The sequence below is a fragment of the Osmerus mordax genome, chromosome 6 (genome assembly GCF_038355195.1).
Source record: "Osmerus mordax isolate fOsmMor3 chromosome 6, fOsmMor3.pri, whole genome shotgun sequence".
NCBI classification, from domain to species: domain Eukaryota; kingdom Metazoa; phylum Chordata; class Actinopteri; order Osmeriformes; family Osmeridae; genus Osmerus; species Osmerus mordax.
This window is the reverse complement of record NC_090055.1, coordinates 303,357-330,827: the sequence shown is the minus strand read 5'-3', so window position 1 is coordinate 330,827 and position 27,471 is coordinate 303,357. Positions and strand designations below refer to the sequence as shown.

The window sequence follows — 27,471 nt, the reverse complement described above, 5'->3', positions numbered from 1 at the left end:
GATCTGGGCCTCACGCTAACATGAGGCGGCCCTTTCCTGCCTCCTCATCCCTCCGTCTTCAATCCTCACCCTCTTAATCCTCACCTCCTCTGTCAGAGAGCCTGGGCTCCCCAGGGAGGAGAGGAGGCCCTCTACCTGTCAAGTGGCTGCCCCCCCAACCCCCACACTCTCTCTCACACACATGCACATACGTACACTTCAGGCATATACAGCAGCACAGGCAAACCCCCGCACAGACATCCAGTCCCGCAGGCTCACATCAGGCAGAAGAAGAAGAAAAATACCAGACACAGTCAGTATAATCAGAACTAGTTTATGATTTCAAAGTGCTGAACAGAAACTCCAGTGAACCAAAGAGAAAGAAAAATTCAGGAAATTCAAACCAAAGAAGACAATGAAAAATATTTTTTTTAAAGAAAAATATTTGTTTTTCTTTTTGTTTCTATTCTTCAAAAAACAATGCACAACTTGTACCACAATATTTGAAAAATCTAAAAACACTTCAAAATATTAGTTTTGTATATATATATATATTTATATTTATTTATAACTCTAGAATTTGCTTAAGTCTTACTTGAAACTGCTGCTGTGAGTGTGTTAGTGTGTGGTGAAGGCCTGGAGCCACTAAGAGACAGGACTGTTAGAGAAGGAGGCCATGACAGCATAGTCCATCTTACAACACCCCATGCCCTCACACTACCTCGTCCTCCACACCCTCACACAACCTCTGCTATATAAACATAGAAAAAGAGCATGACTGCGGAATGTTTTGCCTGTCTTCTTCTGGTGTTGAGCTCCCTGCCTCCTCTTCCTCCTCTTCCTCCTCTCATGCTCGTCTCAGATGCTTTAAAAGCCAAATTATGCTCGCGTTCATTCTTCCGTAGTTCTACTCAAACCTTGATTTAAAAATGACTTAAAGACAAAAAACCCGACAGCAGGTTCAAGTCTGGGACACCTGGGCAGACTGTCTCTCTCTGGGCAGACTGTCTCTGTGAGAATACTGTCTCTCTCTGGGCAGACTGTCTCTCTCTGGGCAGACTGTCTCTCTCTGGGCCGACTGTCTCTCTCTGGGCAGACTGTCTCTCTCTGGGCAGACTGTCTCTCTCTGGGCAGACTGTCTCTGTGAGAATACTGTCTCTCTCTGGGCAGACTGTCTCTCTCTGGGCAGACTGTCTCTCTCTGGAAAGACTGTCTCTCTCTGGGCAGACTGTCTCTCTGGGCAGACTGTCTCTCTGGGCAGACTGTCTCTCTGGGCAGACTGTCTCTCTGGGAAGACTGTCTCTCTGGGCAGATTGTCTCTCTGGGCAGACTGTGTCACTCTGAGCAGACTGTGTGTCTCTGTGCAGACTGTCTCTCTGGGTAGACTATGTCTCTCTGAGTTCCATTCTTAGTATTTAAATAATTTAGAGTTTGAAATTAAACCTTTCTCCTTGTTTAATAAGACAGCACTTAATAAATTGCACTTAGATACCAGAGCTTTAATCACTCCAACGTGTTTATTCTGTGGTTTCATGTGTTCTGTAGAAGATTCCATCGTGTGTCTACGCTCACATACACACATCGTGTACTGCTGTGTTTTTAACGTGTTCATGCTGAACGTGGCCATTTGCTGACAATACAATTCAATAAGAAAACAGCCCCTTCCTTCCTGCATACAGGAGAGAGTGTAGGACCCAGCGGGTGCTGGGCTGTGCAGCGCAGCTGTGTGGTCCAGCCCCCGCCGGCCGTCCTGGTCCACAGAGCAGAGAAGCAGGCCAGCGCTCAGCCACACACTGGCTTCACAAACGCTGTCATCTTGCTCAAAGTGAAATGAGACTCAACACAGGGAGGAGAGGGAGATTTTTTTTGTAACTTTTCAGTTTTATCTTTTTTTTCTTCCTCAGATGTCCTCCCTCAAATAAAAAACTAAAATCAAAGGATAAAATAAAAAAAGAAATGGTAAAGCATTTTATTAAGTCTGTGTGAAAAGCAATCTGATAGGTTGTCCTTTTGAGTGAAAAGCGTCTTTGATTGGTTGCCCTTTCGTGTGAAAGCGTTCTGTTTGGCTGTCCTGGCTCTGTGCAGGTCAGAGGTCTGGAGACGTCTGTGCGCTCCTGGCAACAAGGCTCAAACAGGACGTGTGTGTTTACAGGTGGTGGCAGAGCAGCCAGCGTCAGTATGGCAAAGTGTCCAAGAACCTGTCAATAAGGGGAGGGGGCGGGACAAGATCCTCCAGCTTCAGGTAGAAGATGCGCTGGAGGCCCTGGGTCCTCTGGGAGCGAAGCTCCGCCTTCAAGCCCAGCACCCGACTGAGAGGGGGTGTGGCTTTAGATGAAGAGGAGGGGCCAAAGCCCAGGTGGTCTCTAAGGCAACAGACTACCTTATTCTGCAGCTCCTCAACACGCTTGGAGTCCTTCAGACCAGGCACCTGCTCTGTAGATATAGAGAGAGAGAGAGAGAGAGAGAGAGAGAGAGAGGGAGAAGGAGAGAGAGGGAGAGAGAGGGAGAGAGAGAGAGAGAGAGAGAGAGAGAGAGAGAGAGAGAGAGAGAGAGAAGGAGAGAGAGGGGGAGAGAGAAAGAGAGAGACAAAAAGAAAGTAAAAAGAGAGATGTTCACAAACAGAAAAAAAGATACAGGCAGACAGAGATACAAAAAACACACCGACAACCACTAATGCTAGCCCAGCTAGCAGGGCTGAAATAGCATCTTAACTACATCTTATTTTATATTGAATTCCGTCTCATTAGTTTGTATGGCTTGTGTTCTGAACAGGCTTTAACCTCTCTCGCTCACTTCAGATCAATAAACACCTTAACCCAATAAGACCTATGTAGTCACACACCCACACACAGACCTGCACAAACACATAAACATACACAGTCCTGCACACACATACACTCTCACACAGACAGGCACAAATAAACACATTCACATGCTCTCATACAAAGACCACACACACAAACACAAATATTCAATCTCTTTTAAGAGGTTGACATAAACACAAGTGCTCAACAATTAGCTGATTATTCTGGACTGTGAGCAGCCAATGAGATTAGACACACAAACATACACACTCAGCTGCCCATAGCAACCCTGCTGGCCCCCTCAGCAGACTGTGGTGAGGGTCACTAATGTCACACTAACTCATTGTGTTTAGTACAGGGTGTTCAGCCGTCACACACGCACACACACGCACCCATGCACACACACAAACGCACCATGCACACACCAAAGGAGTGTGTATGAAAGACAGAGATGTGATAATGTATGTGTTCTTTGCTCCTTATCCAGCAGGACTTTTTTCTAATTTCACATTTAGAAGTTTTATTTCATTAGCGTGAAACAAACACGAGACTCCTGCTGTCATGGCAACCGAAGGCATTTCTGAGTGTGTGTGTGTGTGTGTGTATGTAAGATGTGTGTGTTTGAAGAGTGTGTGTGTCAAGATGTGTGTGTGTTTGCATGGTGTATGGGTATAAGATGTGTGTGTGTTTGCATGGTGTGTGGGTATAAGATGTGTGTGTGTTTGCATGGTGTGTGGGTATAAGATGTGTGTGTGTTTGCATGGTGTGTAGGTATAAGATGTGTGTGTGTTTGCATGGTGTATGGGTATAAGATGTGTGTGTGTTTGCATGGTGTGTGGGTATAAGATGTGTGTGTGTTTGCATGGTGTATGGGTATAAGATGTGTGTGTGTTTGCATGGTGTGTGGGTATAAGATGTGTGTTTGCATGGTGTGTTGGGACGTGTGTATGTGCTACAGGGGTTGAAACTCTCGGTTTGAGGCGCCTATTATCACCGAGCTTATTTATTGTTTGTTTATGTGACTCTTTTGTCTGTTCTATGTCTGGGGTCTCTACATCCTCCCCTTTCACTTCAGCTTTCACGCCTCTTATGCTCGCTTTCTCTCTCACGCCTCTTAAGCTCGCTCTCTCTCTCTCTCTCTCTCTCACGCCTCTTATGCTCGCTCTCTCTTTCTCTCTCTCACGCCTCTCTATCCCTCCTCTCTCTGTGAGAGCTAGAGGTCCTGGGGAGGGATCGATGGCTTTCTTTCTGCAGAGGCCACTCTGGCGCGGTCGATGGCTGTGTGGCTCTGGCGGTTCTACGGTGGCAGTGTGTGCTGTGCTGTGCCGAGGTGGCAGAATGCCACTGAGAACAGCGCGGACGCCATTCTGGAGCCGGGCTCGACGGTGGGCCGGTCGATCCGGCACGGAGTTAAGTGCTTCCCCAGGGAGGGTTGGAGGGAGTGGGGGTCAGGAGGGGGGAGGGGACAGGAGGAGAGGACGGGGGTCAGGAGGGGGGAGGGGACAGGAGGAGAGGACGGGGGGAAGGAGGGAGGTGAGGTGTAGGCATGGGGAGGAGTGGATGTTTAATATTACCTAACCTCTGAGTCTGTGGTCAAAAAAGGGAACATTTTCTCAATTGGTGAATGATATGAGATGATCTATTTCTGGTCTGCTCCTTTTTTTTACCAGTAAACATCTGTCAATCAATTAACAACCATGTATCGCACACACAGACACACACACACGTGTACACACACATTCTGTTCACACTACAAACTGATTAAAAAGAGACAGGTGTTCAGACAGGTGTTCAGCCTGTGCAGCAGATGGATATCAGGTGTACCTACACGGCAAAGGTGTGTGAGTGTGACCGTGCGAGTGTGTATGTGTGTGTGTAGGTGTGTGTGTATGTATGTTCAAGGACAACTGCAGGAGCAGATGTGGACCCAGAATGGTCCAATTCCAAGCTAAGGAGCCTCAAACGGATCGTTTCACCACGTGATTCTCAGTCTATGACAGCACACATACACTGAGCACGTAAACACGGTGTGAATGTGCAGGGAACCAAGTTGACTCCAGCTCCAGGGTGGCGTGTGGAGGTTCCTACCTGTAAGCAGCACCAGCGCCGCCAGGCAGGCGAAGGCCGAGCCATCCAGGTTGAGGCTCTGGAGGTGGGAGGACAAGTCTCTGATGGAGTCCAACCACTCTCCAAACCCACGAAGGCACTGGAACCTGTGCAGCACCAAGCCGTTACAGAACACCAACTTATCCTCCGTCAACATGGACCTGAGAGAGGGAGGAAATAAGAGGGGGAGACAAATTAGTTAAACATGTAGATAATAGATTAAATCTGGACATACCAGATAGATGGAATTGTTTCCGTTGTAACATCTGTGGATTCAAGTGGATGTCAGTGTGCTTCAAATTCAATCCACAATACAGAAGAGGAAGACAGGAAGAGGACAGGAAGAGGAGGACAGGAAGAGGAGGACAGGAAGAGGAGGACAGGAAGAGGAGGACAGGAAGAGGAGGACAGGAAGAGGAGGACAGGAAGAGGAGGACAGGAAGACAGGAAGAGAGGACAGGAAGTCCTGATGGAGGATGAATCTGGACTGAAACAGGCTCTATTATTGGTTCACAGTGAGCACGTAAACAATTAGTAAAATGAGAAACAGTGGCAGCACACACACACAGACACACACCCAGACACACACACAACACATTAAACACACACACACACAGACATAACCAGACACACACATTCACACAACACATTAAACACACACTGCACATCAAACGCAGGCATGCAGCTGATTAACGTTGCGTTTTCCAAATTATAGCATTTTAAAACATTCCTGTTTCGTTGTGGTGGTGTGGGGGAAGGTGAAGGGTTAGGGCAGAGGGCCGGGGTGTGTGTGCGGCAGCTGCAGCAGTAGTGTGTGTGTGTGTGTGATTGAATGTAGGTCCCATCTAGATCCCACAGGAGTCAAGCTGTGTTGACGCCACAAAGTAAGAAAGCCCCTCTCCTGTGAGGGCTCTTTACTGCTCCTAACCTCTGGGAGTTATTCAGTCAGTTTCAGAAATCACAGATGGCTGCTGCTCTGCGATTGTGTGTGTGCATGTCTGTGTGTGTGTGTGTGTGTGTGTGTGTGTGTGCATGTCTGTCTGTGTGTGTGTGTGCATGTCTGTGTGTGTGTGTGCATGTCTGTGTGTGTGCATAGATGTGTGCATGTCTGTGTGTGTGCGTGTATGCGTTAATGCATGTGTTGGTGTAGTGTGTGTGTGGATGTGTGTGTATATGTGTGTGTGAATGCGTATGTGTGTGTGTGTGTGTGTGTGTGTGTGTGTGTGTATGTGTATGTGTGTGTGTTTAGGTGAAGGGTTAAAGCTTTAATGTGCCTGGGCTGTGGTTCACAGTGGAAACACAGACCCCTAATGAGGATATGAAAAAGCCTCTTAGATGAATTTAACTATCATTTACTCACGATACACAGCCATGGCTCTTATCCACAGAGGGAGAGGAGGAGGGGGGAGAAAGAGGGGAGAGAGAGAGACAAAGGAAAATAGAAGGAAGGAGGGAGGGATGGATGCATGTTCTTTATTATTGACAGACGAGCACTGCTTCCTTCATATAAAAAATCTGAGGCTGATGGATCCACCACAGGAGAGAAGAGAGAGGAGCAGGGCAGGAGAGGAGAGGAGGGCAGGAGAGGAGAGGAGGAGGGCAGGAGAGGAGAGGAGGGGGGCAGGAGGGCAGGAGAGGAGAGGAGGGCAGGAGAGGAGAGGAGGAGGGCAGGAGAGGAGGAGGGCAGGAGAGGAGAGGAGGGGGGCAGGAGGGCAGGAGAGGAGAGGAGGGCAGGAGAGGAGGGGGGCAGGAGGACAGGAGAGGAGGGCAGTAGGGCAGGAGAGGAGGAGAGGAGGAGGAGGGCAGGAGAGGAGTAAGGCAGAAGAGGAGGAGGAGGACAGTAGGGCAGGAGAGGAGAGGAGGGGAGCAGGAGGGCAGGAGAGGAGAGGGGGACAGTAGAGCAGGAGGAGAGGAGAGGAGAGGAGGAGGGGAGGAGAGGAGGAGGAGGGCAGAAGAGGAGGAGAGGAGGAGGAGGGCAGGAGAGGAGAGGAGGGCAGGAGAGGAGGAGAGGAGGAGGAGGGCAGGAGAGAAGAGGAGTAAGGCAGGAGAGGAGAGGAGGAGGAGGGCAGTAGGACAGGAGAGGAGGAAGGCAGGAGAGGAGGAGGGCAGGAGGAGAGGAGAGGAGGAGGGGGGAGAAGAGGAGGGGGAGAGAGACATTCAAAAATAGAACAGTGTGAGTGAAAATGATGGAGTGAGAGTGGGGAAGCGAGAGAGAGAGAGAGAGAGAGAGAGAGAGAGAGGGGGGGGGGGGGGGGGGGAAGAGGGGGAGCCTTAAATTACAGTTTGTACAAACATTTGCTCTCTGTTGGTTTAGCAGTTATGAGAGGGAGATGAAATACTGTGTGTCTAATTATCCTCATTACAGCGTAAGAGGGACTACAACCCCTCTTAACACACACACACACACACACACACACACACACGCACATACACACATTTACACTTCTTTTTTTTAATCAGAACAGGCTAGTTGAGAAAAGAGGGTGTCCCAGTGGCAGAAGGTTTGGAGGGGAGGAGAGGAGAGGGGGAGCTAGGGGGAGGAGAGGAGAGGGGGAGCTAGGGGGAGGAGAGGAGAGGGGGAGCTAGGGGGAGGAGAGGAGAGGGGGAGCTAGGGGGAGGAGAGGAGAGGGGGAGCTAGGGGGAGGAGAGGAGAGGGAGAGCTAGGGGGAGGAGAGGAGAGGGGGAGCTAGGGGGAGAGCTAGGGGGAGGAGAGGAGGAGCTAGGGGGAGGAGAGGAGAGGGGGAGCTAGGGGGAGAGCTAGGGGGAGGAGAGGAGGAGCTAGGGGGAGGAGAGGAGAGGGGGAGCTAGGGGGAGAGCTAGGGGGAGGAGAGGAGGAGCTAGGGGGAGGAGAGGAGAGGGGGAGCTAGGGGGAGGAGAGGAGAGGGGGAGCTAGGGGGAGGAGAGGAGAGGGGGAGCTAGGGGCAGGAGAGGAGAGGGGGAGCTAGGGGGAGGAGAGGAGAGGGGGAGAGGGGGAGCTAGGTGGAGGAGAGGAGAGGGAGAGCTAGGGGGAGGAAAGGGATGGATGGAGGAGAAGAAGAAGGCACTAGAGAAAGATTGAGAGAGGGATGGGTCTCGAGAAGAAACGGCAGAACGGAAGGATGAAAGTGTGCGAGTGTCGAGAAACAGCAACTCTGTAAACACCCGAGCACCAGCAGACATTACAAAGAGATGATGACTTACTCACACACACACCCATCCACACACACACACTCACACGGATACACTCAGGAAGGACAGATGGAAACAAACATCACTCACTGCTGGATTTCTGCCAAACATTTCGTTCTCCCTTGACTACACCGTCACCACAGTAATCGACCAATAACCACGGAAACCGTTTAAAAACGGAGCACAAACTGCAATGCCAGCCTCGACGGCCGAAGCAAATATGCTGCACTCTCTCTCCCTCTCTCTCTCTGAACACACACACTCACATGCAGGCTCTCTCTCTCCCTCTCTCTCTCTGAACACACACACTCACATGCAGGCTCTCTCTCTCTCCCTCTCTCTCTCTGAACACACACACTCACATGCAGGCTCTCTCTCCCTCTCTCTCTCTGAACACACACACTCACATGCAGGCTCTCTCTCTCCCTCTCTCTCTCTGAACACACACACTCACATGCAGGCTCTCTCTCCCTCTCTCTCTCTGAACACACACACTCACATGCAGGCTCTCTCTCTCCCTCTCTCTCTCTGAACACACACACTCACATGCAGGCTCTCTCTCTCCCTCTCTCTCTCTGAACACACACACTCACATGCAGGCTCTCTCTCTCCCTCTCTCTCTCTAAACACACACACTCACATGCAGGCTCTCTCTCTCTCCCTCTCTCTGAACACACACACTCACATGCAGGATGTCTCTCTCCCTCTCTTTGTTACACAAACACTTTGTCATCAGCCCAAACACACACACACACACACATACACATTAACCTAAAAGAATCAGAGTTCAGCCGAGGGTCAAAACAAAGCCACAACTTCAGACACTGTGCTGGTGTGAGTGTGTGGGTGTGTATGACTGTGTGTGTGTATGTGTGTGTAGGTGCGTGTGTGTATGTGTGTGTGTGTATGTGTGTGTATGTGTGTGGGTGTGTGTGTGTGTGTATGTGTGTGTATGTGTGTGTATATGTGTCTGTGTGTAGGAAGAGTCAGAAGGTAGAACACTGCTCTGAGAGTGTTGATGTGACTTATCCAGTGCTGTGGGAGTTTGGCTGATACTGAGGTGAGGGATTTGGTGGGTGTTTGCGTGCATGAGTGTGTGTGTGTGTTGGACAGAGGCCTTTGTGAGTCCCCAGCCTAAAGTGAGTCAGGAGCCCAGGCTGGTGCCCCCTGGTGGGGCTGAGTTACCACCACCCACCCCTACCCACCCTGCACCTGCGCTCCAGGCTGGGCACCAGGGAACGTTGTTCCACACCACACTGTGTTTGTCTGCAAGTGTTTTATGTGTGTCTGCGTTGGTTCCCTAGACGATGGCTTGTAGCCCCTCCTCTCCATCCCATAAATTTACCCAAGCACATGCCCTAGAGGGTCAGCCTGGTAACCCTTGGCAACCCGGCAGCCAAGACGGCTCTGGGGTTGCTGACAACAGCCTGGCAGGTATCCATCCCCTCTCTCCACGGCTGCTCACTCACTGTCTTTCGTGTGTCTCTCTCGCTTTCACTCTCTTTTCTCTCTTTCTGTATCTCTTTCTCTTTCTTTCTTTTTTCACTTTCTCTTCTCTCTTTCTCTCTGTGTGGCTCTCCCTCTCATACACACAAACACAAATGAAAACATATACTGCCTATACGCAGACACAGAAGGGCTAAAGGGCTTGGTGCAGTCCCTACATCACATGATGATGATCTCTCTAGGATCACGACTCATCACACAGGGTTCATTCATTATTTTATATTACAGTCACTTTACTTGCCGCATCATGCTTGAACCAACACATCTCTCAAACCCAAACACACAAACACACACACACATCCATCACTGTGCGTCAGATAACGGACTAATAACAGAAAAGGGACGGATGTTTGTGGGTGTTGCCACTGTCGTGGTGTTGGACTCATAATTCATAATCCTGTTGATATGATGATTAGTCAGTTCACTCCTACTGCTCTGGGCGGACACTCATACACACGCAGACACTACCTCACTCCCTCTCTACCTCACTATCACACTACCTCACTACCACACTACCTCACTACCTCACTATCACACAACATCACTACCTCACTACCTCACTATCACACTACCTCACTACCTCACTATCACACTACATCACTACATCACTACATCACTACCTCACCACCTCACTACCTCACCACCTCACTACCACACTACCTCACTACCACACTAACACACTACCTCACTACCTCACCACCACACTACCTCACTACCTCACTACCACACTACCGCACTACCTCACTATCACACTACATCACTACCACACTACCTCACTACCTCACTATCACACTACCTCACTACTACACTACCACACTACCTCACTACCTCACTACCACACTACCTCACCACCACACTACCACACTACCTCACTACCTCACTATCACACTACCTCACTACCACACTACCTCACTACCACACTACCTCACTACCACACTACCGCACTACCTCACTACCTCACTATCACACTACCGCACTACCTCACCACCACACTACCTCACTACCTCACTACCACACTACCTCACTACCACACTACCTCACTACCACACTACCTCACTATCACGCTACCTCACTACCTCACTACCACACTACCTCACTACCACACTACCTCACTACCTCACCACCACTCACGGACATCACCACAGTGTTATGAACACGTCAAGATCATCAGCACGTAGTCATGGCAACATCACCTGTGGGCCAATCGCAGCACGAACAACTCCAGGAAGGCGGAGTCTATGAGCAGGTTCTGGTCGTCGCGGTTGAGCTCGGAGAATCCCGGAAGCCGGTCAGCCCAACAACGTGTGGTATCCATCGAGGCAGTGAGAAGCCTATAGAAAAGCTGGATGTGCTGGGCGTCCGACGAGGAGGAGGGAGGATCCGCCGCACTGAACTATGGGAAGTGGAGAAAGGGGAGAGAGAAAGAGATAGAAAGAAAAAGAGAGAGAGAGGAGAGTTTTAACACACCTGTATTACTGGACAATACACTATGCTCCATATCACATATATATAACCTTTACCCTAACACTATGGTCCGTATCACATATATATAACCCTTACCCTTACCCTAACACTATGGTCCGTATCACATATATATAACCCTTACCCTAAAACTATGGTCCGTATGGTCCAGACCAAGGCCGTAGCCATGGAGTCAACATTGGGGGGGACAAATTATTTTTTTTAGGATAATTTCGGACAGCGTGCGTGGTTGCCTGTCATAGCGTAGCACATTTATATTTTTATATCAATATTTTAGGGGGGACAATTTTACCAGATTTGAATATTTGGCGGGGATGTGTCCCCCCTGATATGTATTATGATTACGGACTTGGTCCAGACAACACAACAATACATCAATAAAAAACAAAAACAGAAAAACACTGAAGACACAAACACGTCTAACGCATTCCCAAACATGAGAGAGAGAAACAGAGAGAGAAAGAGAAAGCGATAGGAAGAGATAGACAGAGAAAGAGAGAGAGAGGAGAGATACGGAGAGAGAAAGGCAGGTAGAAAGACAGAGAAAGAGAGAGAGAGAGAGAAAGAGAGATGTGTTTAGATAGAAAGACACTCCATCCTCTCCAGCTCCCTGGGTCTCAGAGCACCACGGTGGTGGACTTGTGAGCGGAAGGGTGAGCCGTACCTGGCTGTAGTCGAGCTCGCGGGGGGTGCAGTGGGAGTAGGCCCTGAGCAGGGCGGAGAGTAGGCTGAGGGGGGGGGACGGGGGAGACGACTCAGTCTGCAGGGGGCTCTTTGGTTTGGAGGGCAGGCGGCCACGACGCCCCTTCAGGTTGTCAGTGCGCACCACTGAGAAAAGAGAGGAGAAAGAGAGATCAGAATACAACACCAGACAAGAGAGAGAGAGACAATGAAAACGAGAGAGAGAGACCCAGGGATAGAGAGGGAGGGCAGGAGAGGAGTGAACACTGAAACCACTAGAGTGATCCACTCTGAAGACAGATACTAAAGATCCACATCTCAGATCCACATCTCAGATCCCATCTCCCTGAGTTGTCTCTCTCTGTGACCAGCAGAGGGCAGTGGAGTGTGCATGTCTCTGAGCCGTGAATCACTTAGTGTGAGAGCAGAGAGTGAGAGACAGTCATAGGACTGAATACAGCAGCAGCAACTAAGTGAGTTGCAGTCTGTAACTGCTTCAGACAACTTGTCCCCCAGACACTGGTCCAGCACTGGTGAACTCCAGCATTGGTGAACCCCAGCACTGGTGAACTCCAGCACTGGTGAACTCCAGCACTGGTGAACTCCAGCATTGGTGAACCCCAGCACTGGTGAACTCCAGCACTGGTGAACTCCAGCACTAGTGGGTGTAGCACCAGACCCAGGCACGGTCCCAGACCAGCACACCCATCACCACCAGTAAACAGTGGTGTTGGGGTGATGAATGAGGATCAGCTCCAGTGAGGATGAGTTGAACTATCAGTGACTTTGTGGAGTGTTGTATTGGACCACATGTGTGACTGTGCAATAGGCCAGGCCATTACCGGCCAATCAGACTCTGATTACAGATATACACAAAGCTGTCACCATGGATATCAGGGGGTCAGTCAAATTGACTTGATTAAGAGGGTGGGGGGTTGTACAGGACATAAGCTACACATGTGAGTGATGGCGTGGTGGTGGACGTTAAGTTACCTTCCTTCACCATGCCAACGCTGAGGCACTTCTGGAAGCGACAGTACTGGCAGCGGTTACGTCTCCTCTTGTCCACCGGGCAGTTTTTACTGGCCAGACACACATACTTGGCATTCTTCTGCACAGTTCGCTGCGGGAGACACACAAATAACCATATCAGCCGAGGCAACTGAACACACACCGGAGGAGAGACACAATCAGCCGCCAAAACACTTGATTTACTTAATCCAATTCGTGTTTTTTTCTCTCCAGCGAAGAAAGAAAGCGGAAACTCGCAGGTCAAATTTTAATTACGCTCTGAAAGGCGGCGGTGACATCAGTATAATTAGATAAAATTAATTTCCTAACATGCCTCGCCTGCAGGAGGGACAATTTTATTAGCGCCACCGCTGACAATGGGGCTGAGCGCCTGGCGTGCCGAGCCGGGTCCCGCGAGACAAGAGACAGCGGCCGCAAAGCTGCATGATCAGATTGTTTGTGAAGCTCGCGGGTCAGCTCGTGGCACCTCCGGGGCCTCGCGCATCGCGCCTCTCAATGGGCCCCGCGGGAACTGTTTTCTACTCGGCTGGCTCGCGCGATTATTACTGACCTTATTAAAATGAAATCAGAAACGGGCCGCGCTGGGCCGGGTGCGCTCCCCTTGTGAAGAAGACACAACAGAAGCCTGTATTGAGATGTCTATCCGCTGTGCGCGCGCTGAAAACTGAGGCTCTGCACCTAACCGCTGACTGACACAGCTGAGCCGGACTACACATCAAATACACAAACGAGTTGCAAATGCGGCCTGTAAAACTATTTAGGAATCACATTTGCTCTAACATCAAGACGTCCTGAGACTTATGAGCAGTTTAAGTCCATAAAAACGGTCAGTTCTGGGTGAACATTTGTTACTCATTGAACCACATGAATGCGCACCAGTGAACCGTTTTTAGTGTGTGTGTGGGTGGATGTGTAAGAGAGAGAGATTGAGAGAGAGAGCGAGCGAAAGGGGGAGTTAGGGAGTCTCGTTCGTTAACGCCTCTAAAACACATCAAAACAAATAAATCCAATTAGGAACCCCTCGCGCCACACATGCCTATTCCCCCGGGAGACCAATAACACACCAATTATTCCATATGCTCCGGCGTAAGGGCGGAACTGGCGCGTAATGGAGGCCAGCGCGGGATGAGAGAGGTTGCCATGGCACCCCTGATCGCTGTGACGGTCTCGCTCTCATCTCTTAAATTGTCAATGACCCGTGCGCGCGGGGATAAGTTAGTAATGGTCATTAGCCAACTAAAGCTAACCTGGTTGTAGAGAATTGCATCCTTTAGGGTTTGCCTAAACTAAACACACTGAGCGAAGTCGCACAATCCTGACGCAGTCCGTACGGACACGCGCCTATTCTTTCTTTGCTTCTATTACCTAAATCATCGTATTAGGGTTTTGTTTCGATTGAAAAATTGAAAAAAATAATATCAATATTCAATTAAGATACCTAAGATAGCATAATTACCCCTGCATAGACATAATTCAATAAAAACAAAACAGATACATTGAAATATCATACATCCGTTATTGGTCCGTTATTGTGATCATTTGCACACCCAATTTAAATTTCTAAATTCCCACACGTCTCCATTTCTACCAAACACAGGTATGCTTATCAAAACTTTCAACGCCTTTTCAGAAAATTTTTACCCGTTTTAAAAACTGCCTCGACAGAATTCCCCCGTTATTTACTGTGTTGCCTTAAGAGTTGCTGTTAAACTCAATACTGAACTGCTTCTGAGGAATGTTGATTTGGTAGATTTCTCTCCCTGAAGGGGTGTGACCCTAAGCCTGATCTAGTCATGGCTGTATGCTTCCTAGATCTCTGATAAATGGATCCGATTCTGATGAACTGAGCTCTTATGAGTCTGTCCTGTTCCTCTGGCTGTGGCGGCGCGAGGACGTTGTCTGGGACCTGGAGAGAGAACAGTCTTGGGTGCAGCGTGACTGGCGTCAAAGCTCAGACGCCACGCATCACAGCTAATGCAGCCTAACTCACTCATCGCTGATGCTCATCAATAGACCTGATACAGAAGGCAGGAGGCATGTGCACACACACACAAACACACACAAATACAAACACACACAAACACACACACTGATAAGATGAGGAGGGCAGATGAGGATCACGTGATCAGTTTGTTTATTGGGGCTTCAGGGTCCTGGCCTCACAGGCTGTTTTTAAAAACAAAATGTTGATATATAATATATATATATAACATATTGATATATAATATATGTTTGTTGAACTGCTATTGTGTGTTGGTGGGTGTGTGTGAGAGATAGAGAGAGAGTGAGAGGTAGAGAGAGCACATGAATCAATGTATCAAATGTAAAACAAACACATTAATTTGCAGTGTTTCCTTCCTAAAACAACCCCATATCTGCAGGTATACGCATTTAATAAAAATTCAATTTAAATTTCTGGGTAATTAGCACCAATTAATAAGCATAACAGCATAGTGTTGACTTCCTGAAATAAACTGTATCATGTTGTCATCTGCCCTAATTCAATTTACATTTGAAATATGATTCTAAATGTGGTGACTAAGTTCAACCTCCAGACTAGGTTTTCAGAAGTGGAAATTGAATAAAGGCTGAATGTTCTATCTGGGCTGGACTAGGCCCAAGACTAGGACTAGGCCCAGGACTAGGACCAGGACTAGGACCAGGACTAGGACCAGGACTAGGCCCAGGACTAGGCAGGGCTGACTGTGCTAGTTGGGTAGACTAGAATCTGGGAGAAAGGAGGTACAGACTGAGTCCACAGAGTTTCACACACACACACACACACACACACACACACACACACACACACACACACACACACACACACACCATGGGTGTTCTCAAAGGTTGGGCTGAGGCTTGCTGAAGCAGAGTCATGACATGTAACATGTGCTAATAGCCCAAGCTTAAATTGAAAGCCTTTGGGGACCCTCCTCCCCCCTCCCCCACTTATCGTGGCCTCTCTCACTCACTCTCCCTCTCTCCCTCTCTCTCTCTCTCTCTCTCTCTCTAGGCAGTATGACTGTTCCTCCACTGCTGTCCATCTCTAATTAAAAGTGCTGGGGCAGATTAGCATTTATTTATTTATCTATTCATGATTCATTTATTTCTTTTTTTAATAATGTAGTTATCTTACAATGTATGGGGGTGGTGTTGGGGACAGTGAGATTGCTGTACAGGAACATGCTTAAGGGTTCACATGCCTGCATGTGTGTGTATATTTATATACGTGTGTGTGTGTTATTGATCATGTTCCATTCACCCCTCAATGACTAGTAGGAGTAATGCTTCCTTGGTTCTGTTAGTTTTACGTTCTCTCTATATCCAGCCTCTTGATTTCTCTCTCTTTCTCTCTCCTCTCTCTCTCTCTCTCTCTTTCTCTCTCTCTCTCTCTCTCTCTCTCTCTCTCTCCCTCCCTCTATCTTCCTTTGTCTCTTTCCCTCTCTATCTATGTTGGTACATTATGTGTCATTTATGGGGCCATTTAGGGTCCACTAACATAAGACTACGATATTGAACATAGTACAACAAAAACATTAACTCCTACCTGAACAAATTCTTATTTTGAACTAATGTTCCAGAACAACTAAAATCCATAGTCGCCATTAACATATTAATAGGAAACTCTACAGTACCTACCAGGTTCGTTGTGAGGAAAAAATATATTATATTTAACTGACAGCAAATTAATGCTTATTCAAGAGAAAATTACTTTAATTTGGCATTAGTGCAAATTTTTTCAGATTGGACAAATTATATAACAATGGATCCCTAATAACACTGACTACACTACTATGAAATCATGCACTAGATTAGATATAATTAGTTCAAAATTGGATACAAAATGCAATGAACAGTACATAACACTTTTTGTGTTCTGGTGAAGACTTGGTAAATACCAGCATTCAAAGTTTCCTGACCGATTCAATGGTAAACAAGTAAATCCAAATAATATTGTCCAAATGGTCTATGACTGATTAAAATCTGGATGTGTATGAATGTTTTTGCATGTGTTCGTTTAATTGTGTGTGTGTGTGTCTGTACGTGTATATGTTCATGTGCATTGGAGTGTGAGAGAGTCTGTTTATGTGTGTGTGTGTGTAGCAGACGTTAGTGATCTCTGACAGGCTGTGTGCTGACTTGTGTAGCTAACACACAGCCTGAAGCTTGCTGCCACCAGACGCTGTTTCATTAATTACTAAATAAAAACAAATTGTGAAACTAATTGAAAAGAGGGATAATTCATTTCCACCTACCAGAGGCGTTATTCAATTATCTCTGTGTTTGCGCTCTTCCTCTCTCTCTCTCTCTCTCTCTCTCTCTCTCTCTCTCTCTCTCTCTCTCCCTCTCTCCCTCTCTCCCTCTCTCCCTCTCCCTCTCTCCCTCCCTCTCTCCCTCTCTCTCTCTCTCTCTCTCTCTCTCTCTCTCTCTCTCTCTCTCTCCCTCCATCTCCCTCTCTCTCTCTCGCTCTCTCTCCCCCTCTCTCTCTCTCACACACACTTTTTCTGCATTCGTTTGCTAATTTTCTCCTTCTAACTCTCTATAACGAGAACATTCAGAACTCAAAAAAATAACATGACAAAAGCATTATGTGATTGGTTGAAAGTCTGTTAATACAACTTAAAAATCCTTGTTTTTTGTGGCATGTTTAAGTGAGCACCAAATCAGAAGTCTGCAAATTATTCAAAAAATATATACAAATCTATAATAATACTGAGTGAAATCACTGTAAACCTTTTGCGCTTAAGTGTTTGAAAAAATATTTGTACACTTTGAAAATGCCTCAGACTAAAATCAGAATCAGAACAGTATCATCGTTAAATGGTTCCTTGTGTACGTATGTGTGTGTATATGTGTGTACGTATGTGTGAGTGGGATGCGTAATATAGGATGTGAGAGAACAGTCATCTAAGTAATTTAATATTTGATGGGAAGAAATGACTCACATCAACCAAAATATTGACAGGCTATTACAGTCAATATTCTCATGTTGTTTTGCGATCTGACAAAGTATGCATGTGTGTGTGTGTGTTGCCAACCAAATCCTTGGTTGTCTCTGGGAGGACACATATTTTTAACAAACCCGGCAGTCATGCAACACACACACATACACACACACACACACTGTGCTGTGTTGGTCGCTGTGGGAGACGACCCTCACAGGCACCTTGTTCCTTGGTAACGCCTCTGAGACGATTTAGAGAGCACTCAGTGAAGACAGAGAGAAAGAGAGAGAGAGAGCAAGAGATACAGAGAGAAAAAGAGAGCGAGAGAAAGAAAGTGAAAAGGCAGACAAAGACACAGAATGAGACTGAAAGAGAGACAGAGAAAAGGAATCCCTACCACCCTGCAGAACACACGTGAGAGTCAGACAGCAGCTCAGAGAGAGCTCCAGCTTTGATAGAGGAGATAAGCTGCACTATAGCACTAAAGCAGCCACAGGTCCTGAGCTGCATGGCACTAAGGCAAGCCATAGGTCCTGAGCTGCATGGCACTAAGGCAAGCCATAGGTCCTGAGCTGGGCTCATGAAGTGCCAACTGAGGTGACGATGAGGAGAGGAGGGAGGGGAGAGAGGAGAGAGAGATAGAGATAGAGAGAGAGAGAGAGAGGGAGGGGAGAGAGGGAAGGGAGGGAAGGCAGAGAGGGAGGGGAGAGAGGGAGGGGAGAGAGGAGAGAGAGAGAGAGAGAGAGAGAGAGAGAGGGGAGAGAGGAGAGAGGAGAGAGAGGGGGGGAGAGAGGGAGGGAAGGCAGAGAGGGAGGGGAGAGAGGGAGGGGAGAGAGGAGAGAGAGAGAGAGAGAGAGAGAGAGAGGGGAGAGAGGAGAGAGGGAGAGGGGGGAGAGAGGGAGGGGAGAGAGAGAGAGAGAGAGAGAGAGAGAGGGGAGAGAAGGAGGGGAGAGAGGGGAAAGAGGAGACAGAGTGAGAGACCAGGGAGGAGAGAGTGGCACAGAGAGGGCAGGTGCCAGGTGGCCAGGTGAGTTTACCTTGAAGAAGCCTTTGCAGCCCTCACAGGTACGAACCCCGTAGTGCTGGCAGGCAGCGTTGTCTCCACACACAGCGCAGGTGCCCTCCCCCGGGGGGCCCCGTGGGGGGGGCGAGGGCAGGCTGTCCCCCAGCAGGTTGGCACAGGGACCCAGAGCCAGCGAGCGGAAGGCCAGGCTGCTGCCCCCGGCCCCGCGGTGCAGCTGGTACATGTGTTGCTCCAGAGGCGGGCCATGGGGGTGGGGAGCCGAGGAGGATGAGGAGGAGGAAGAGGAGGAGGAGCGTGCAAGCCCACCCCCCAGCCCCTCGTACCCCCCCACGGTGCCTCCGCTGTGTGGGGGCGAGTGCTGGTAGAAGTGGGAGAAGCGGGGGGACTTGAGGGGGCCAGAGCCCAGGGATTCCAGGTGGGGGTGGCTGGGTGGGGCCAGGGAGTGGTCCTCCCAGAGGAAGGAAGAGCCTGGCTGCGGGGGCAGAGAGGGAGTGGTGGGGGTGGAGGGGGGGGACTGTTTAAAGTACATGGAAGAGGAGGACATGGACTCCAGAGTGGGGGCTGAGGGGTAGCTATCCTCCTCTTTCTTGATGGTTGGCCTGTGGGAGGGTGTCTGGTACAGGCAGGACGACTTGGGCTCGTAGCTGCCCTCCACAAACACGTTGAAGCTGGGCAGGGATGTGGTCGCTGCGGCTGAGATGTCCCCCCCGCCCAGGTCCAGCTTGGTGTAGTCCGGGGTCATGAGATCAGAGCTGTAGCTGTCGCCCGGGTAACCGAAGGACTGGCCAGAGTAGGCAGAGCCGGGAGGTGCGGGCCCATACTGAGCCTGCACACAGGGCATGTCTACGGAGAGAGGAGGGTGGAGAGAGAGAGAGAGGGGGGGGAGAGAGAGAGGGGGGGGGGGGGGAGAGGGGGGGGGGGGAGAGAGAGAGGGGGGGGGGGAGAGAGGGGGGGGGATATAGTAAAATTGACAATTTCTTTTTTTACATTTGATTAATTGTTAGACAGACAAGCACATTGTTGGTCAGTTGTTAGTGTCAAGCTCCAACACTTTTTAGCCAATTAGTGAGGATGAAAGGCAGATGAGAGGCAGAAATGACCGTAACCACAGGTGTAGGGTCAGACAACACCACTCAACAACCCATAAATAAGCACAACTACAGCCATAACCATAGAACACATTCAGTATGAGGTGACCCCTGGACCAGGAGGTGCAGGAGGTTTCAAAATTACGGAGTGCTTAAATCAAACATGTCTATGATAGGACATGTGTCAGGTTATAAACCGTTTATAAATAGTCAGCTGGTGTACTGCAGTGCTGAGGAAACCTGGCTTGTGTTCAGTCACATGTGAAGGGAGGGTTTTGAACATGTGAAGGGAGGGTTTGGAACATTTACTTGTTGATTTACAGTTAATGTCTGCTTATTTGTCCCTCAAGCTCAAACTTTATCTTCAAATCATTTGATAAAATGGCCACACACACACACCCCTCATTCTCACAAACAGTGCAGTCAAACAACAGTGAATATTTAGACAGAGATTCCACCCCAATTAGTGTTTGTTTTACAATTACATGATTTACTGTGACAATACTACAATAATAAGGACTATACTGTACTTCTTAGTTGTGTAAGTGTGGCTAAGTGGCTGTGTGTGTGAGTGTGCGTGCGCGTTTGTGTGTGTGATTCCTATTTCTGATGCTGTTGAAGAGAGGCAGATGGACTCCCGCCTGATGTTGGACCCTTGTTAACAAACACACACAGACACACACACAGTCAAACACAGACACTCACGCACGCACGCACACACTCACGACACACACAAGCACATGGACACTGCAAATAGCTATCAAGGGATTTTTTTTTACAGCATGGCTGCAGTGACATATACTAAATTAAATGACTGATTGGCGGGAGATATTTATTTTTATTTTTTATTGTAGTAGTTATGTGAATGTGTTTTTTAAATTCTGTCAGAAATCTTCAAAAATGTAAGCTACATCCAACTTTGCAGCAGGAGCGTTACATAACAAACACACACCTGTAAAGTATGGCGACTGAAGTGGTTTGCTGTGTTACCTATTTGTATGTGTGCGTGCGTGGGTGCGTGCGTGTGTGTGTGTGTAATCAATCGTGAGTGCCACCGCACCTAAGGTTTGCGATGTTTGCTCATCGCTCTCAAGCAGGGAACTGTCAACAGAGCGCGGCTCCCATTGACGCTCTGCGTGCGTTGTCGTAATCGCCCTCATTCCCCACGCGTCATATAAATGTAGACTAATATGGGCCATATCACTGCCGTTCACCTAGTCGGCTTCCTCTCCGAAAAACACACAAACCCACATAGCTCACGCAACAGTCCTCAACAGGCCGCGTCAGCTATAGTTCGCGTTTCTGTAAGATGTCCATGGTCAATAATAAACAAAAAACAATAATACGAGAAAGCAAGTGTACACATTAAATACTATAGTTAGGCCTACTTCATAATAGCAAAGGTATTTGTTTTACAGGACTTGTCATTAAATATGCGTGCTTACTTTCTCAAATCAACTTAATCCATTAAAATTGTGCGACATGCATGTCTTGGTCACAGAAAATATATAATTATCCCATGATAAAGACTGAGTAAGGGGAGTGAGGCGTTCATTAAAAGTAGTTCCAAAGACAATCAAATCATATCTGATGACTATGTCTACCTAAGGGCAAGGTCTCTACAGTTATTCAAAGACTGCAGAAAGATCTTTATCAAGGACACTAACCTACATGTCACGGTGATTTGCCAAGTTCGCCCCGTGTTTGCCGGACACGGGGTCAAGCGACAGTTAAGTTTAAAAAATCAGGAAATGGGTCGCGGGCGTTCTATTCATCCACCGAATCTGGAACTCTGGTGGGCGAGTAAAGCCGGACGCACTTTAACGTCATCGGCTTGGTTTTATAACGTCATCATCTCGGTTTTATTTCTATGACGGCCTTGCGAATGACCAGGCAGCTCTTCTACCACCTACGCGGAAAACACACATGCACGCGCGTCACAGGACGTCATTTCGCCACTTCAGAGGCATCCGAGCAGCACACAGACAGGGTGACAGAAAACCCAAGACAGAAAGGTGAGCGTGATGCACGTGGGCTCCAGAGCAGCAGCTCATTGGCCAATAACACTGAACTTCAAATGTCTAACTTTTCTCTCTTTAAATTGCTCCCAACCAGGATTTAAAAAACCTGCACTAAATTCAGAAACTCTTCTCTGACATGTGACTGAACAAGGACAACGTTATTTAATAATGACACTCATTCATCCTGAGTCATAACCAAAGTGTGAAGGAACTTAATCTCAGTGTGTGATGAACAAGGTGTGTTTGCGTGTGTTTTAACACAAGTGTGTGTTTGTATTGATCTCACCTGGGTATAGTATTTGACTGAAAGATAGATACTGCATGTTATAATGTAAACCCAATCTGGCTGATATATATATATATATACCCAAACACTCCTCCTTTGACGTAGGTCAGCTTGAACTGTAAGTGTACATACAAACATAGCTGAACTTGGGCATTCTGTGTACATGCACACAGACACCCATCTACAGAGCAGGGCTTTCTCTAGCACAGACAGGTAGGTTCTATTGACCATCCAGCAGCACACCAGTGAAGACTAAGTGTTCATGCTGTATCTAAATGTATGGAAGTGTACGTGTGTGTATGTGTTTTTGGGTGTGTCTGTACGTGTGTGTGTGTGCACGTGTGTGTGTGTGTGCGTGCGTGTGTATGTGTGTGTGTGTTTGTGTGCATGTGTACGTGTGTGTGTATGTGTGTGTGTGTGTGTGTGTCTGTGCGTGTGTGTGTGTGTGAAAGAGATTGAAAGTTGGTGGGAGGACAGAGGACAGCAGGCAGAATCAGAGACTATGGTGGACAGACAGGAAGGGACAGTCTCTAACCTCGAGATGAACATTTCAACTGGACAAACTGCAGCTGTTCCAATAACTGAGCGCGTTTGTTCATTGTCAGAATGCCATAGATCTAGCAAACAAAACATGATGTGCAGACATAAGAACAAACATTCTGCTAATCAAGCTCTTATCAATGAATAGTAAATAATTTCTTTTTTATTCAATGGACTCCAAAAACAAAATCATATATGTTAAATTCAATCTTTCTGTCTCTCTCTCTCACACACACACACACAAAGTGCAGTGACAGAGGGAGAATCATTCACTCTATGACTGTGGCTTTTGGACAATGCGCCATTTAACACACCATTTGGTGGTTTCAAGAGAAGGGTTAGTTAGAGATACAAAATGCAGGTGAACGCATATATATAGGTATATATATATATATATATATATAATATATTTAATATAACTGTGGTCACGTCTCACCGCAAGTTAGAGACTGCCACGTGTCAATACATCACATTTAACCTCTTTGAAAATCGGAGAAAAACAACCACATGCTTCATTTGGGTAATTTATTTTTGTCTCAATGGTTTGAAGACATTTAATCTCATTGAGTAATTTGGCGGATCGATATCTAGGCTACAGATTGCATTTATTTGATTTCTTGTCCTGCTTTTGTAGGCTACTCAATGTGACTTTTATCTATTTCAGTTAACAGAGGCCACATCTAGATAGACATTTAAAGTCGCTACTACAGGCCTATATCGGCGCCTGTTGACAGAAACAGGCGCACACACGAGCACACAGACACAAACGCTATAATGGTATTTCAAATCAGAGACAAAAATATTTGTTTGTTAAGTTTATCTTATTTAAGAAATATAGCATATAACGGTGATATTAAAATGTATTTATAGTCTGCTGGATAAAAAAAAGTGTGGATAAGGAGGGCGCGAGCTAAAGAGTCAGAGCACCAAGAGACTGATATCAGAAGAGGAGATGGGCTGCGGGGCACGAGCATACCTGGTGAGAAAGCTTCGCGCTGAATGGTGCTGGGTATCCGGTGATGGGGGCTTGCACGGCTATGGCGTGGACAGCGCTCCTGGAGAGAGCAGGTCTCAGCTGGATCGATGGAGGAACTGTCCGGTCGCTGGGGCTCTGAGCTCGGCAGCGCGCGCTCTTCCGAACCACGGTCTAGGGAAAAGACAAACGGGTCACGGACATCAAACCACAGGCATGCGGAGTCCCGGAATGACTCAGACGGAAACAAAGTGGAGTATTGTAAATAAACCTAAAATATTATAGATTATACCACCAGTTTACACGATCTATACCACAATCTTACACGATCAAACTTATTTTAATAAAGAGATATTGCACAGAGGAGAGGCGTTGTAATTAAGCCGAGGATCAAACTTGTATGTTCTCAGTTTCTGGAACAGAAAATGAAAGGAAAAACTAGTTAAACTGACTAAAATATAGCAGCACATGTAGCAAATGCCCCACGCCGACCTTTTTAACGGCACTAACCTACAATAATAATGCACAATTCTACATTAAATTCAAATAGGCTACATAGGCCTTCCCCATAAGATTACATCAAAAAATATCATGGAATTAAATAGTCTAGCCTATTGAGTGGAAAGCTATTGTTATAGCGTTACAGCGTTGTTATGCGCAACAAAATAGGCTTAATATAATTTAGACTTTTGGAAAGGCGCTCTTTGGGGAACGATTGACAACCAAACGAATCAATTGGTTTATTGGGCAGTAATTTTGTGGTCATAAATAAATATTCAGAAACATTTAAAATGTTCTTGATTTAACCTTGTGGTACTTTATATCAGGCATTCGAGTCCGGTACTGAATATCCAGAATGACACCCATCCGATTTCCCAAAGCGCCATAAAGCCACAAAGCACAGTTTGGGTCTCGCGCACCTCGCTGCTGCAGCGCATAAGGGAATTTCAAAGCTCCGAGCGCCCCCTTTCTGCTGCTCATGACCCCAAAAGACAAGACGGGATCTCCGTCTCCCTGCCCTCCTCACAGCTCTATTGCTTACCTCCACCGTCACCAGGATTCTCTTCCCTAGGACCCTGTTTCACCCCAGATGAAATCAGTCGCCTGACTCTGTCCCCAACTTGTCTTGGATGGTTGATCTGTTTTCAAATCCGAGTTTAAGACACAATTACTACAATTGATAGGCTACTTCTGCCAACTGCTTTCAGACTGTCGCCGGAAGATCAGAGTAAAACTAAATAACAACTAGTCATCTGACTTCATGTTGGAAGACGTTTACTTTGAAAATCAATTATTGCCTGACTTGACCGTGGCGTCTTCTCTTTTGACTCACTCGTCTTCGACAGCAAGCGCATCAAGTACTAGAGGAAATGTCGATTATACATTTGCCTTGGAGCTCATTCTTAACATGTTCATGTTTTTCTTGGCTATTTCGACGTTGTCCAGGACCTACATAGCATGCACTGAAGGTTACCCGATGTGTCTGTTTATCGTGACATATTATAGAACCCGTTTATGTTCATGTCAAAACACAGGGGTCCATGGTCTACTCTTTATTTCTCTGTATCTGTCTCTTTCCTGCCGACCGGTGGGTGCCGGTACATTGGGGTCTCGCACACCGGTAACCTAGAGAACGGTGAGGGAGCGGTAAAGCACGCGCCCTGGAGCGCCGGTAGCCCCCCGCGCCAATAAGCCAGACAGCGCGAGGCTTCCAGCAAACAGAAAAAGAAAAGAAGAGAGATAAAAAGAGCGAGAGAAATATATAAGTACAGTAAATTAGCCTTGAGAGCGAGACTGTCAGAGTAAGAACTGTCATCACACACGCAAACCCCCACACACAGAGAAAGGGACAGAAACGAGAAAGAGAGAGAGAATGAGAAACGATCAGGCAGGATAAGGTCTTTAAAACTTGTAATGTCATTTGACTCAGTCCTAGGTAGGCCTGTATGTTAGGCTAGCCAAGGCATGTTTGGGCTGATAAAATACACCCTTTTAAGACAATTTGCACAAAACTTAACCTCGGGCAAGTTGAGTGCTAAACAGTAGGGGTTTGGTTTAAATCAGTGAAAAACTGATTTATTTTTCAGCAGACTGGGAAGTCCAGTTCTTAGTCCTTGTGGGTTTGCCAGGATGACAGCTGACATTTACAGTTGGTCTCGGGACATGCATCTTGCCCTCCATTGATCTATACATGTGTCGCCTGTTTATAAAACAATGACCAACGTTTTTACAACCACAATTCGTGCCCAAATATTACCTGAAAAGATGCAGGTTGTGGTAGATATATTAAAACAAATAATTCTGGGAAAATCTACTTGTTTGGGAAATTAAACTCTTAGGATAACCTCTAAAAGTTATGAAACTAATAGAGGGTCAATAGAGGGTAGTCTCAACACTACAATTCAAACATTTCAGCAAGCATTTCAGACAATGTTTTGTTTATTTTTGTGTCAGGCTACATCACTGTACCTCTCTCTCTCTCTCCCTCTCACTCTCTCTCTCTCTCTCTCTCTCTCTCTCTCTCTCTCTCTCTCACACACACACACACACACGTGAACACACATACACTATTCCATTCATTTAAATGATATAAAACCTTTGCTAATAAAACGCCTGCAGAAAAAGTAACATCCCAAAAAGCTTCTCTGTTCTCAGTCGCGGGCTTGAAGGATTTCTCGCTGTTCTGACCCCTCTTCTTTGTATGGGTGAAACGCATAACATTACCATGACAACCAGAAAGAATATGACACCTTTCCTTGGGCAAATTAAATTCAAATTCGGCTCCATCTACCCCCGGAGACACTAAAGCCACACACAGACCAGCCTACACCGACACACACTCCCCTGAGCCGGGCTCGCAGAAGCAACAGGTTACCATGCACGAGGAAGTTAGGAACAACGATTTAAACAAACAAACAAACAACAATTCAAAAAACGTAAGGACACATTCACAAACAAATCACAGGAATTGACGTTTTTCTGTTGGCATAATGTTCTCCTTAGAGTATAAAAGAAAACCCATTCATTCTCAGAAGCAAAGGCTTGTACTTACTTGTTTGCTGTAGCGGTTCCGTCTTTACATATGATAATAACCTCGCATATAAAGTCACATGTGAAGGGTCCCAGTATTGTTATCAAAAACGACTAATATAAAACATATCACTTATTATAATAACAAAGGAGTATGCCGCGGAAGGAAACTATGTTGTTTTCTTTTTCTTTTAAGTAATCTAAACTAATCTAAAGTTGGGTAAAATAAAGTCCTGTGTGCTAGAATTGTGTTCCGTCCGTCCGTGACTGTGTCAGTAATGATGCTTGTCTAAGTTGTAACGCGGGTTTGTTTATGTGCGCGGTCTGAGGGAGAAAGTCTAATAGAGCATTTATGTGAGTCTGCCTCCACATAGAGCGCCTGGTATGCGCTACGTCAATGTGACGTAATGGGAGAGGTGACGTCACCAACTGTAGCTCCCTCTCGCCGTACAGTAGGCTACCGGACACATAAGCCCCACACACAGTGCCAGAAACAGAGAGGGAGGGACAGAGAGAGAGAGAGAGAGGGGGGGGGGGGGGGGGGGGGGGGGGAGAGGAGGGGGCGGCTGAAAGCAAGTTGATTTTACGATTGTTGGACAAAATGACTCCATAGGCAAGCTCACTGTATAACAGACAGGCTATTGAAAGTTGAGGTTCCATAGATGGATGAAAACGGCCTCGACATGTATACAGATTTGTTATATCTGTGTATTTCTAAAATACATGTTATCACAATAGTGTTTTACCAGTAGTCATTGCGAAATAAATGCAAAAACAACAACAACAACGAGCATGCTTTATCAAC

The 27,471-nt window shown here is 47.2% G+C and overlaps 1 protein-coding gene across 2 annotated transcripts; it reads right to left on the bottom strand.

The window, feature by feature from the left end:
• Positions 1-1,121: 1,121 nt before the first annotated feature.
• nr4a3 (nuclear receptor subfamily 4, group A, member 3) lies at positions 1,122-26,976 on the bottom strand. 2 transcript variants are annotated; one of them, XM_067237603.1, is made up of 9 exons: positions 26,689-26,976; positions 23,640-23,810; positions 22,659-22,740; positions 18,742-19,571; positions 12,720-12,849; positions 11,710-11,873; positions 10,757-10,956; positions 4,872-5,050; positions 1,122-2,412 (listed from the first exon to the last, which is right to left on the bottom strand). In XM_067237603.1, the coding sequence occupies exons 3-9, from the start codon at positions 22,720-22,722 to the stop codon at positions 2,153-2,155; spliced, it is 1,827 nt and encodes a 608-aa protein (XP_067093704.1). In that variant the 5' UTR covers positions 22,723-22,740; positions 23,640-23,810; positions 26,689-26,976; the 3' UTR covers positions 1,122-2,152. The 2 variants fall into 2 exon arrangements, with proteins under 2 accessions (XP_067093704.1, XP_067093705.1); XM_067237604.1 differs by lacking the exon at positions 22,659-22,740.
• Positions 26,977-27,471: the final 495 nt, after the last annotated feature.